This window comes from Ambystoma mexicanum, chromosome 6q (assembly GCF_040938575.1).
Source record: "Ambystoma mexicanum isolate Mex_15411 chromosome 6q, UKY_AmexF1_1, whole genome shotgun sequence".
In the NCBI taxonomy this organism is placed as follows: Eukaryota; Metazoa; Chordata; class Amphibia; order Caudata; family Ambystomatidae; genus Ambystoma; species Ambystoma mexicanum.
Window position 1 is genome coordinate 1,379,340,678 of NC_090937.1, and position 15,114 is coordinate 1,379,355,791.

Genomic DNA, 15,114 nt, shown 5'->3' on the forward strand with positions numbered 1-15,114 from the left:
GTCTGGTTTAGAACAACGGAATCTGATCAGTCAGACGAATGATGCATGAGCTGGGGATCCAGGGAAAGAGACAGCCAACAACACCCAACCCATTTCCCAACAACAGCATAAAGAGCTGGAGTACAGCCACTTTGACATTACTGAGTTATTCTTATATTATAATTGGTTATTTATAATGCGCTTAATACCCAGATGTTTCTAAGCACGAAACCGGGATCAAACCAGCGTTGCTCCGCATCGTTTTGCATCCATGATGAGCACGTTGCCCCTGGTCTATACTCCCGGACGTTGCGGTTTTCTTGATCCAAGTATTAGCAGTATTAAGAATCCGATTTCAAAATAGGCTTTTTAAAGTAAATGTATGCAGGGCCCCATCTGGACAGTAATTCAAAGCTATTTCTCTCTTAGCATTGATGGCAACACAGAGCAGTATAGGACAAACTGATACTCATAATCTTCAGAATAACAGTGCATTAATATAGCATGAACAACAGCCACTGGCACATACGTAGGTTCATAGGCTTCACATGAACATGTGTTGAGTAGCAAAATAACCAAGACAATTAAACAACTGCACAGTGCGACTCAGTGCAGACTTCTAGTTGTTCAAAGGAGGGAGAAAGCCTCTGCCATGGTAGGAAGTGGGGACATCAAAGGAAAACACAAGAGCGATTCCTACCAGAGTAATACATCCCATATTATTTACATTCTTTTTTACGAATCCCTTTTTTGAAGTATCAAATCGAATGTTATGTTTCAGGTTTAAACAGCGCACACATTATTTGAGGACACTCTTAACATTTTGATTTAATCAAAGATTTTTAATTCAGTCATTTTATATATACATTATTTTTATAAAAACACACACAATCACTTTGTTATTAACAATAGCAAACAAAATGTGGTAACCCAAGAAGGGACAATCGTATGTGAAGAGACACAGCACAAAAATGGCAAACAAATGAACTCTAACTACAGTGTTCTAAAAACAACACAATTTAATTGTGAGATAGTCCAAGGGCCCTTTTGTTTCTGGGGAGGTGTGTGCCAGGGAGGTCCATGCAAAAGCCTCACTTCCAGGGCCAAACGCACAGATGTTGGGTGGCGCGGGCATGCGTCAAGGCCTCTTTTGTTTGTAATGAGGGGGTGTGGCCAATGTCCTCAGTACGCTGCTCTTCCACAGCCAAATGCAGAAAAACAGTGCGACACAGCATGGACATCAAGTGACGAGGGCGCTGGCGCACCGTGTTTCCAGAAAGAGGTGTGGCCAAGCAGGTGCTCAGTGAGCCGCACCTCAATGGGCAAATGCAGTCAAACAGCACAGATTTGGTTTGGTGATGTCTCCATATCCTGTTCAATCTTCGTCGTGGTTGTCTGTTCAGTGAAAAAGAGGGCTGTATCAGTGTGAAAATATTCCCACAGAACCGCAACATGGCTTTTCCCCACATCAGGAGAGACTTCATGTGACTGGTCAGGGAGTCACTCAAAATAAACCAAGTAGAACAACAGCAGCGAAACCCTACCAGCACCTGCAAGTGCACACAGCGGAGGAGGGGGATACTCTGTCAAAACCTCAAACAACACAAACAAGCGGTGTGCACAGGCCAAGAACCAGATCACAGGAAAGGAGACACATACCACCACAACAGAACCACTAAATGAGAACCTGATTACTTATCTATCAAGCAAGATTTTGAGCCAATTTGAAATACACGTACTCAATAAGGGTCTGTCGTTCGCACCTACCAACAGAATTGATTACATGCAGACAAAGATAGACGTTTTCAAATACATACGAAAATGAAAACTCAAGAAATGCTTTCATAATAGAACTGAGCAAGAGACAGAGGCTGAAAACATTAGAATTACACCTAGCATTTTCACTATGAAAGACATACAGTACACTAAACTTCTTGCCCTGAACTAAGATAACACTGTATCCAGCATACAGATCATAAGAGACTTAGAAATTGAAGCAGACAACATAGAAGACTCCAAATTAACTAAGAAATTGGGATACATCCGGGCTACACCACAAGATGGACCGATAGAAACCTTTCCCAGGGCAATCGTAGCAGTCTTACGCCGGGAAATGGACAGAAACTGCGGCAGAGGTACATACAAAATGGCTGACAATCTCACAGTGGAAGAGAGAAAGGCCCTGACTGATCTCACACATGAGGAATCCATAATTATCAAGAAGGCCAACAAGGGTGGGAATATAGTAATCCTAAACAGCACAGACTGTATCAAAATGGGACTTGAACACCTGCCCATACCAGGTTGCTATCTTAGACTCAATAAAAAACCAGTTCGGGAACTAATGGAAGACTACAACAGGCTAATCATCTATGGGCTTGGACAGGGCATACTTGAAGACAGGGACAGGAGTTCCTTATGGCAGGACAACCCAATACTACCAACAAACTATTTTTTACCAAAGGTTCATAAACGCTATCAGGATCTACCACAAATAAGAGCTATCCCAAGTGGAATAGGGAGGTTGACTGAGACCAAGTCCATGACATTGACCATTGCATCCAATCACTGGTAATTAAGGTTGAAACCTATGTTCAAGATTCTAAACATATCATATAGACTCGACAAAACCAAGATGGGAGGCGGGCTATAAATTAGCCAATTCCGATGTCAAGGCTATATACACATCAACAGACCACAAACCTACAATGAGAGCATTCAAATACAGTTTTGCAGAGAAGTTAGCCACCTACTACATGCATTTAGAATGTCTCAAGGAGTCAGTTTATTAATTTGTAGGGTGCACCGAACCCTTAAGTAGCTCGGCGCAACAGAGTACAAAGAATACTTAAAGCTTAGTTACAAAGTAGAGAAGGTAGTGTAGTGGTACATACATATCTTGCATAACCAAAGGCACAAATGAGGTTCATACATACATACATAAATACAATATTTAGGATAGAATACCGTAGGGGCAAAGGTACAAGATACAAGCGAGTGCAAAGACGGTTCAGAGGCAAGTGCCAAGTAGGTTAGTTATGCAGGTCGTTGGAGTGTAGCCAGTTGACAGTGTTACGTCTGAAACTAAAGTAGGACTGGTCTCTACCAAGACCAAGGGGGGGGGGGCATTCCAGTGCTGAGCAGCTTTTACCAGAAAGCTATTACCACGTGTTTTTTTAACCTAAATCTGGGTACCTGTAGGCAGTGGGAGTTAGCCGCTCTGGAGAGGCCGGTCGATGTTCTTATGACTATTCTTTCCGTGAGATAAGGTGGGGCTGAATTATGAAGGCACTTGAAGGTTAGCAAGGCTGTTTTGAGAAGGATCCTGTCACTTATGTTTAGCCAATGATGGTCTCTTCTCATATTTGATACATGATCTCTGGAGTGGTAAGTTCAGGGCTGTTCTGAGGGCATTGTTTTGCAGTGTCTGGATTTTGTTCATGATTTATTTATTGGCTCCTAGATATAGGGCGTTGCAGTAATCAAGCTTAGATAGTATTAGGGCATTAGCTAGAATAATGCAGCTAGTTTGTGTTAGGAATGGTCTGCATGATCTAATGAGTTTGCAGGTATAGGTAGTAGATGATGCCAGAGAGTTTACCTGTTTTCTCAAGGTACGGGTGGAGCCAAGGTAAAATCCGAACGTTTTCACTGCTTTGGCTACTGTGATTATATTGCCATAGATGTTGAAAGCAGAGTAGTTGGTGTCAAGTTTTTTTAGATTAGTGGCTGAACCAAGAATTAGGATCTCTGTTTTGTCGTCATTCAGGCAGAGGCCATGAGTTTCCATCCATGCCTGAATGAGGAGATATGTTTCATTTACCAAGGCCGTATCAGCGACAAAGTTGCCTGAAAGGGAAATGAGGATCTGGGTGTCACTTGCTTAATTTGTGTAGGTGACACCCAGTCTATCCAATTTGTCAAATAGGGGCTTGGTAAATATATTATACATAGTTGGTGAGACACAAGAGCCTTGTAGAAGGTCGCATGCTGTCTGGATTGGGTCCGCCGATGCTGATGTGGAGAAAACTCTCCTTGTTTTATTGTCTAGGAATGACTGTACCCAAGCTATGGCTTCGCTTGAGAATTGGGCAGCCAATGCTAGGTGTTTGCATAAAACTGCATGGTCCACCAAGTCAAAGGCTGCCAACAGGTCAAGAAGGAGCAGCATAGCAGTGTTTCCTTTGTCATTGAGTTCATCAATTTGAGCCTTAAGGTCAATTAAGGCCGTCTCCGTACCATGTTATGGTCTGAATCCGGATTGGCGGGAGCCCAAGAGCTCATTGGCTTCCAGATAGTTCTGGATTTGAAGATAGGCTACTCTATCTATTATCTTGAGGAGAAAGGGTACAGTGGTAATGGACCGGTAGTTAGTGGGGATGGATGGGTCAAGCGTTTTTTTCTTAAGAAGAGGTAGAACCCATGACTCTTTTAAGTTACTTGGGACGGTATTGGTTGAGAAGGAGGCATTCATTAATTTAGAGAAGAAGGAGGCTAAATCTCTTGCAGCATCCTTAATTATTTGGGCAGGGCAGTTGTCACCCTTACAGTTAGATGGTTTCAGAGATGCAATCATTTTGTTGGTTTCCTGAATGGATATTTTGGTAAATTTGAACGGTGCTGTACCAAGCGTGCCTTTGGTGGGGCTGGTCCATGGCATCTCGGTAAGGGGCAATGCAGCTTTTTTTTGGCAAATGTTATTTTATTGGCTAGGGCATTCTGGATGCTAGTGCACCATTGTTTGTCTTTAAGCATATTGTCCGGTGGAGGTATAGGGGATTCTAATTCCCGAAGGATCACAAACAGTTCCTTGGTATTGGAGCTAGCGGTTGAGATTCTTTCATTAAAGAGATCTCTTTTGGTGCGGATAATTTCTTTTTTGTAGTTATTAGCAAAGTGATTTAGTAGCAGTTTGTTTTCATCAGTAGGAGACTGTCGTCATAGGGTTTCTAATTTTCTCTTTTGCAATCTTAATGCTTTTAGGTGAGCTGTAAACCAGGCCTTGAGGTGTGCCTGCTGCTTACTTTTGCGTAGCTTAAGTGGTGCGATGGTGTCAAGGGCCTTAGTCATTGTATTATTGTAGAGATCCACCAGGAGGTCGGGATCTGAGTTACTTGAGAATGCATTACTAGTAGGAAGGAGGAGTGGAAGGAGTTTGTCAGGTGTGATGTTTTTTTAAATCTGGTGGGGAGGGGAGGTGCCATCATTTTATCTTTGGCTATTTGTTTATCTATAGTTAAGGAGAAATCTATTAAATGGTGGTCAGTCCATAGTTGAGGGGTAATTTTATTAAAGGGGGTAGAGCAGTTCAGGGTGGCAACCCAATCAAGAGTCCTCCGTTTATCATGAGTTGGAGCGAGGACTTTTTGGATTAGGCCATGTTCAGCAAGCATAGTCGCTATTGTTTGTCCTCTGGATAATTGAATCCTAGGTTAAAGTCACCCAGTATAAGCAATTGAGTGGAGTCTTTGGTATTGGTTCTTTGCCTTTACTCCAAATCACAACATCTTTACATACAACGAATCATACATTCAACAAATAAAAGGCGTTGTAATGGGAGCTTGCTATGCAACATCATTGGCCAACCTGTCTATGTCTCACTTTGAGAAAACACATGCTCTGACAAACAACGCTTAGATACAACACATAATAGGATGGCATTGTTACATAGACAATGTTTTTCTAATATGGGATGGGACAGACAGTGAATTATTCGAATTTACCAACCATATCAATTAAAAACCAGTAATTACAATCTAAGATCTAACAATCACTCATTACTAAAGGTACCCGCCTGCCGGCTAACACTGGTGAAAACTGGAGCCTCTTATGCTGTAGCAACAACATCCTGGAACGTTTGCCCCACAACCTGAGAGAAATGACCTCCACCATGGTCTTCAGAAAGGAATTAAAAACCCTTCTGTTTAATTAAACACCTCTCTGGTTGTTAACTCTGCTCATATTTTGTCTTTGTACGGCTCCTGAGTGTCTGTATTCTGTCCTCGATGTCTAGGTAGCTCAAGCCTCCGGGTCAGTGGCTGCGCTATATACATTTATTAAAGTAAAGTAAAGCAATAGCTTTGGAGTTGAACTGACAGGACAGATCAGTAGTGATGATATACATATTTACCTTAAGGAACACAAAAAACAAACACAAACTTTCCTCAAACCTACGGAAGTCAATTCGACTTTGCATTTTGGAAGTTGTCACCAAAGACATGTGAGCAACAACATCCCAGTGGGGGAGATGACAAGAGCAAAGGCAATTGTAGCGAGACTGAAGTTTACAAACAGGCACTAAACCTGGTCAAACACAGATTTAAAAAAGAGGTCATCGCCAAGCTAGTCTCTCAAAAGACAAACTTAAGATCTCCAGCAGAACGACAGGCGAACTTACAGTTAACAATAGTAAAATGGTACATGCTGACTCCACCAATAACCAAGTTAGATTCATCACGCCAATAGCGCCAAGATTTTTTGAACCCTCATGAATCATTGGCACATACGTATGAAATAAAGGGACAACTGAAAGAATACATTGGGAAAAAGCCATTCATTACTTTTACCAAAGCACCAACCCTGAGAAATAAATTATGTCAAAACCACGTGAGAAGTTTAGAAACAGGAAACAGTTGGTTAACAGAGCAGCATACTAAAGCCAAAGGCTTTCACAAATGTGTTTTTGCTTATTTTGTATGTATACTCTGGTCAAAACAAAAAAGTATGGCAACAGATGTCACACAGTCTATATCGACAACTTTCTAAACTGCCCCAGCACTTTTATTGTCTATTTAATCGATCAAATGAAACCCTCAGTCCGCAGTGGGAACAGAGAACACAAACTGAGAAAAATGGAAGCCAAATACATATGTATACTCAGAGGAACAACACATGGTCTAAATACAGACACAGCAATGCAATATTTCTTATGAAACATTATTATGATACACTATTTTTGGGGGAACGTTGACATTTAAAGCACAATGGACACAACAGTAAGGTGTTACAACATCACATTTCTTGTATCCCTTGTGGACTTAACTGTCCACAAAGGATTCACTTCCAAAGCAACACAGGCCTGTCAGCACATAATATACCACATGTGCACTATGGTATATAGACAACCAGCAATGCCAGTGCCTTACAATAACACGCATATCACAGTAGTAAGCAACCACGGAGGATATCCTGTTCTTAACCTCTATGGATGTATCTGTTAGGCAACCTATCACATAAAACTAGTTGAACAACTGGGGCCACTGGCTGTTCTAAACCTGTTTCAGCTGTGAACATTTCACCTTTACAAAAATAGCTGGAACTTTGGATATTGGAAACTATTGTGACCTTATAAACTTTTATGTATGCAAATAAGGGCTATTCTCACAATTGTCAAAATAGCTAATATTTGACATTGAACATTTTGGGACCTTGTAATTCCTATGCTTGCAAATATATGCTATAATCTTCAAATGCAAAATTGCACAATTGTCAGCATTTAGAGCTGCACGCTCCAATATGGAAGACACAATCAGAATATCTAATTAGCAGACCGTTTCTAGCTTCAGATGACTAATCATGATAATGAGCCTAAATAACCAGGATTTAGAGCTGCTCAAACTCATTTCGGGCGAGACTATTACGCATTTACGCAAACATTATATCTGGATACTAAAATGATTGCGAACTTAGATACTTTTATGGATATAAATCAAGGCTATTAGTCTTGAGCGTCACAGGCACTACTGTCAGCATTACAAGTCGCACTCTCCAACATGGAGGATACGATCACAATATCCAAACAGCAGACGGTCATGAGCCGAACCCTGGGCACGTGACCTTACACATCAAGGGATTTCGTCCATGACGCACATAAGAGTTGGTCTTCTGAATATAAATACCCATGCTCAAATACCAAAAGAAGGATGTCTAGATATTAATAAGGTAGCAGTGAGTGATTTAGAAGTCTATGAGGAAATGTACTCGGATATCTAATGAAGGAATATACTAGACAATGCACACAAGAGTGTATATAGTTTATGCTGTAATATTATATGAGAGGCTCATCATACTAAAGGAGGTACATGCATTGCAGGAGTAATCGAAGATAAGGCACAGGCATTTCTAAACAAGACATATCGAGCAACAGCTCAGTGGCCAAACTAACGACCATACCACACATACATGTAAAGCACGGCAGCAAGAACAGCAACCAGCAATCCATGCATAAACTAGAAAATAGACAGCTTATTACATAAAGTAGCCAAGCACCAAAATGTTTCTGAGGATGATTAAAACTGAACTGCTCGATAACAATGCAGACACACCATTTAGTCTACCTGAAAACAACAAAAGATGTTTCTTTCTTGTGTAGAACTAACTGAAGCAAATGGGTTATGAACCGTAACAGACTTTGAAATCAATTATATTGTAAGGATCAGCAGGCAACTGATGCACATCGGTTTTCTTAACCACAGGGTAGTTGTATGTAATCCCGGGAGGATAGCTCAGCGGCAGCGTGCGCGTCTTGGAAGCAAGACGACACGAAGCAACAACAGGTTCGATCCCCTGGTCCGCGCTTAGAAACCTCTGGGTGTTTACGCACATTATAAATACGTAACTAAGACAAAAACAAAAAAAACACAATTACGCAACTAAGAAAAACAAACAATTCCTGTAACAGCCTCGATGCCTGCGGGCTGTGTGAGTGCTTTATAAATGTTAAATAAATAAAAATAAATAAATGCCTTACACTACTTATTATAATGATAATTTTCAAACTTCAGTATAGCCGAGCATCACAATGTATCTGACCAAGCTATTAACTATAACTGCTTGGCATTGAAGTAGACACAACTTTAAGTCTGCCTCCATAAGACAAATGATGTTTCTTTCTTGCAGCACCAACTGAGGCAAATAGAATATGAACTTCAACAATTGGGGGATGCAGTTTACCGGTTAAGGCTGCCCAACTGTGACACTCCTTACCCCCTCCCCTGCGAGAAGATCAATCCTACCCACAATTCCGGCAGAACCTCATAAACTGGTTCAAAGATATGGATAAACAATCTGGTTTATGATTCCATTCTACCTCTTGTTTTACCCTTGTACATAACATTTTGTTACCATAATTGTATATAGTATTTTTATCTGTATCCTGACTATGCAACTTCATCTTATTGTATTGTATTCTTTGTATCAAGAAAACGTATGTATGAAAATTTACTTTCTGTAACCAAGCAAGTTGTTTTATGCAATGTGCCCTGATACCCTTGGGTCTGGCGCGCAATACAAGTAATAAAGCAAACAAAACAAACAGAGCATTATAATGTATGCACATCAATTCATAATCTACAAGGTATTGTTAATGCATGCTTTACACTTCGAATCCCATACACCAATATATATTAACAAGCACGTGTTATACAAGGCGTCACTTGGGCGCTGCGAACCTGACTTTCTGGTGATTGGCATGAAGATGTCGCCAGTCTGTCAACAAACGCTGAAGCAAAGAACTACTAGTGTGGGGTAACAACCCAACACCCTTCTTGTTAAGTTTAACAGGTGGGCGCTGGACCCGCTCCCAATGCCACAGGGCAGAATTGCCCTTATTTGCATAGTGTCACGACAGTGCAAGCACTGGTAGGTAAGACCTCACAAAAGTCCAGTATTGTAGATTCAACTGAATGATGAGGATCCACAGTCGTGCAAACAACAGAGTCTCCAGGAGTTCTAAAAGGATGATGAGGATCCACAGTGGTGCAATGAACAGAGTCTCAGGAGGTAGGGAACCAAACAGAGACACTAGGCAGGGCAATGACACGAGGAAGAGACCCCCTGGTATGCAGAAAATCAGGGAGAACCAGAACTGACAGACTGCTAGCAGGGACAATAAGGCAGGGTACCAGAGTAGGTAACAGGGAGCCAAAAGGAGGGACACCCGGACTGGCAGCAGAGAACTAAGGGGAACCTAGGGCAGGGAACAGGAGCCCAAGACCTAACCAGGGAACTGAGACTGGCAACAGGGAGGCAGGACCAAGAAGGGAACAAGGAATGAAGGCACAACAAAAGGGACCAAGAAACAGGAGGATGTTTCGAGTGGAACACAATCAAGTACATGACCCCGTTGAGATTCAGTATGCCATTGTAAGCGGGGCCCAGGTAAGGGCTTGGGTCCCAAACAAGGCTTTCACCGCAAGCCCGTGTTGACACAAGGCCAGCTGGACTGTGCATGCGTGGAAGGTCAGACACGGACGTCCGCACATGAGCAGACCCGCAATCATGGCTGTGCCCAGGGAGCCGGCAACCGGGTCTGAGCGTGCTAAAAACAAGCGCCACTGAGGATAAATCCCCCATGTTGGGGTCTGTTGGGCCCAGTGACCCTGCCCTTTTGTCCAGGTGAGTGGCGTGACAACATGATGCATTGCCACTAAGCAGCATAACAGGACCTCTGCACTCTAAGATTACAGCCACTGGGTTCTCTACAAACACCAACTGCAACCACTGACTGAGACTCACAACTAAAGATAAAGTTAATCTACCAACACTATGCCATCCTCGGCTTTGTATTACAATTAGTGCTTTATTCAAGCACATAGAATATGCCAGCCACATTGCTTGGAGGAACCACACTCTGAACTAGCGATATTGCTTAAAGTATTAGCTCTATGCTTGGACTCATTGTGCGGAGACCTGCTGACGTTACCCCAAACAGCATGTATACGAATATTTATATGGATGATTTGCAAGTTACAAATCTTAACATACTAACAAGGTGTTTATGATTGTTTTCTATTTCCCTTTTCTTTCACTTATTATTTTCCTTCCTTTTCCACAACTTGATTGCATTTTCCTTATGCCTTTATCCCCAATGAACTAATTGGAATATAATGTGTGTTGCCTGATGTAACTTATCAACCTGCTCTTCCCTGTTACCTTGGACACTAATTCAATTTAACTAATAAAAGGAGTTACAAAGAATTAAAAAAAAGAGACAAAATGCAATTCTCACACTGCAAATTACTAGCACAATATATGCCAAATTGCCTTGAAAAAGCCGAAAGGGCGAATCCTCTAGCAATGGAGTTGGCACATTAGGCAGAATTGTTAGATAACAAGTCACCAACTTACTAACATACCCGAATTCCTATGTCACAGAATGCAAATGACTCAGTGCTTATGAGACTAACCTGTATAAGAAACTACTTTTGAACACACCACACGTATAAACAAACTACCTGACTTATTTCATTGATGATACCTGTGAAAATCGCTTCCGATGGGGGAGTTTGCTATCAAACGTTCTTGGAAGTGTGTAGGAGGGGGACATAGCTTTATATCTCAGGGTAAGTTGGAAGGCAAGGATTAATCTTTTTTCTATTTCTATGGAGGCTTGAGCCAAGTTCTGTCTCGTGGCCGATGGAAGACCTGTATATGTATAGATTGTGTGGAGGAAGGGTAGCTGATAAGTCACCTGTCCGTGTGTCATTCAAAGAACCAACTCAAGGCTTTTTTAAAATACATTTTATGAACATTTTCATAAAACATACATTCAAGGAAAGTAAAAGTGAAGACATAAGTCCATTGGAACAATAACAGTAACCAACATTACATAAGTGCTGTGCATTCGAATCTTTCTTACTAAGATAAGGTAATAGTGGGGTTACAGGCATCCCTCTAAGCTTAATATAAATGAGCCTCGACAATTAAACAGTACTGCACTACTATTAAAAGATGCTACCACAAATGCTGGCTTCGCACACCTTTTACAGCGCTCCGCTGCTCTCGAGGTAGGTCAGCGCTTTAAAGAATAACATGAATAAATAAACAAGTAGAAAAACATTAGGTATCCCCGGCTCGCCTCGCCGGCACCACAGCCATGTCCCAGTGTTTACCTGGTGGGAAAGCGCCTGGAGGAAAAATCAAAACTGCGAAACATTCCCTATTGTAGACAATGATCGTCCTCTTCCACACGTGTACTGGTGGCCAGCTTTATAGGTGAATGCGCAATGACAGTCATCGAGTCATGACCAGTGTCAATCTCACCAGAGTAGGCCGGCGCATTGCTAACCATACCAATACCACAGGATGCTTTGCTCATAGGAATACAAAGCATATGCATCTACACGTCAGTTTCCTGGCCTTCCTGGGTCTCAGAAACAGCACTAACAATCACATCTCTAATATTCACGAATATAATTTGCCTGTGCCTGCTACTCTCTCAATTTCACTAATGTTGCATCTTTTGAAATTGCCAAATCATGTGACAGAATGCTGTGTCAGTATGGCACCACCTGTGACGTGTACTCGATTTGGAATTGCCTATCTCATGTTAGTCCAAGGACGTTAGTAAAACCGATATCAGAAAATCATGCAAATGGCTGTCCATAAGACAAAAAAAAGACTTGAAAACCCTCTGCCTCACTTACAAGGCTTTAAACCACCTAGCCCCACCGTATCTCACCAATAAATTCACCTTGAAATCCTCAAACAGAACCACCAGATTCTCCAACACACTCTGCCTAACAGTACCGAGATTCTCCTTAAAAAGAGCAGGCGGTACCAGCTTCTCAGTACTTGCTTCCCAACTCTGGAACACTTTACCACTCAACATAAAAACCATTGAGTCATTTCAGATTTTTCGGAAACATGTCATTGACTGGCTACTGACCAAAATGTAATACCCAGTCCTTAGCATCAGCTACCCAAATATATGACAAAATGCTTAATCTTGTTTGTAACTTGTAAATATCGATGTTTTGAATATGTATTGAAAACTGCACATATCCCACTTGGTGGGATTATGGAAATGTATATATGCCTCCCTGTAACCGCTTACTTATGTGCCGTTCTACCTCCAAGTCTGGAGCGCTATATAAATAAAATAAACAAACAAACAAACAAATAATGCAATGCTCGGACCAACACAAGTGCATACATACAAATAAATGCGGTACAGTCGACGGAAAATTCTTTTCGGCTGCGGGTTACATATTGGGAAGATTTGCTTTTGTCACAAAGTATCCACCCCTCCCGTGTTCCATTTGGATATGCTCACATTGCTTTTGTGTAGCTGTCTAGTTTTTCTCTTAGTAATTGATTTTTACTGTAATGCATACTTTTTTTTAATTCTTCCTTTTTGTACACTTCAGAGATAATGCAGACGATTGGATTTTTTGACATAGTAAAATCCCATTTGTACTGTGAGGGGTATAATCCAATATTCCACATTGTTGATATACAATATATCAATGAAGACATGTTAATTTGAACAGATCTAATAGGGAAAGGAGGTCTATAATAAATAAATAACTGTGGTAGATGATCAACTTCAAGAATTCACATATTTTCCTTTCAACTTATTCATAATTGTGGTAGTGGAGGCACCATCAAGGACTCCACGCGCATCAAAGACGGATGTAGTGGCAGGGCCAGGCTTTTGTTACAAAGGGGTCAAGGCTGGGCGTAGATGCACAGTGCATCAATATCTAAAATTATCCCTAAGGAGGGTAGCTACCACCTTCTCTTCTTGTATAAAGGCCACTGAGTGCCTGAGGGATATCTAGTAATATGAGTCATAGTATGATAGAATGAAGTGAAGTACACGCTGTCTTTATAGCAATCAAGAGTCAATCAAATCAAAGGTTCATGAGATTCTAATGGCATTTGTATTGGTTGTTCACTGTAGGACGGGGAAGTGATTGGAATTAACACTTTGAAAGTCACTGCTGGAATATCATTTGCCATTCCTTCGGATCGCATCACACGGTTCCTCACAGAATCCCATGACAAGCAAAACAAAGGTAAGAGAGCTAACCTCATGATATAACCTTGTTTCATACTGCTGTGGATTTTATGTAGGAGTACTTTTGTAAGAGGGAAATAAATTGAAGCTGTGTGAAGAACTCCCAGCCATGGCAGAAGGCATCTGGAGAAAGCATGTGGCTAAAGGGAGTAATAGTCATAAATCTCTGTGTTACATTTAGATATGTCCAGACTGACAACTGACCTTCAGAGTTTCTATGCTAAAAACACACTAGTGGCAGACACAGGCAATTGTAATACTCCACGCCCAAATATTTCAATAGATAACATAGGGCCTCATCACGAGTGGGTGGTATCCCGGCAGTAAATCCGCTGGGATACCGTCCAACACAATTAGCGTTACCACAACTTGGTCCAGCGCCATCAGCGTCAGATCCCAAGTTGCGGCTGTGCGATAAATCCCCATTTTTCTCCAGCCGATAGGACTCGATGGGTGGAAAGTCGACAGAATTACGCCCAGGTCAGAGATGGGGGTGAATCCTGAGAACTAGGCAGAGTGGTAATGTGGCGATAATAGTGTTACCATCACATTTTTACCACTCCGCCCAACCGCTGATGAAGCCCATAGAATGGATGATTACACAACTGCCAGAATCAGGTCCAGATTTTTGCAAAACATATTATTAAAAAACAACTACAATTTGGTACCAACGGAAATGTTCCTAAATCGCACGGATTTCCTAGTTTGACCAATTTGGCCTATGGACCCCCATATGGTCTCTGTTCTCTCTCCTTTTTCCTCTTCTCCCATTAATGGTGGCACCCAGTGGGAGGTCCTCCAGGCCACCTTCCACTCCTCTAAGACCATAATTAATTTAAATGGCACGTCTTGGTCCAGGGCCCTCAGGTCAATCTCCTCCTCTTTGATAGATGCTTCCAGTGCCTTATGAACTTCCTCTCCTCTGCTGCTATTCCTTCTTATCCCTGTCTGGCTCCTCTGCCATCTCCTTCCTCTGCCACCTCTTCGGCACCCCCTGCTGATTCTCTGGCCACCTTGTTTTCTCCTACCTCTGCCACTTCTTTGGCACTCTCTCCTCCTTCCCCGAGTACACTGCCTTCTCTTCCTTCCTCCTCTGCCCATCCTCTGGCACCTCCAAAACACCCTGCAGGGTATACCTCTGGCCTGTACCCCTCCCCGGAAGTCCTTCAAATGTGGCAACCTGCTCCACATCACTATTCTCAACTCTCGTTCAACTGTCAAGCACTCTGACATCTGCCGTCTCCTGGAAGAGCTTGATTTGGATGCAATCAGTCTCACCGAGAAATGGTTCACGGCCAGCTCTGTCACGAGTTTCAACACTCTCCTTCCTGGTG

The 15,114-nt window shown here is 42.0% G+C and overlaps 1 protein-coding gene across 1 annotated transcript in view; it reads left to right on the forward strand.

Moving 5' to 3' along the window:
* The window catches only part of HTRA3 (HtrA serine peptidase 3), a 403,425-nt gene that overhangs the window by 305,971 nt on the left and 82,340 nt on the right, over positions 1 to 15,114 (forward strand). Inside the window, exon 6 of the mRNA XM_069632026.1 lies at positions 13,664 to 13,778. Within this exon, the coding sequence (XP_069488127.1) occupies positions 13,664 to 13,778 (115 nt within the window). The remainder of the gene's footprint in view (positions 1 to 13,663; positions 13,779 to 15,114) is intronic.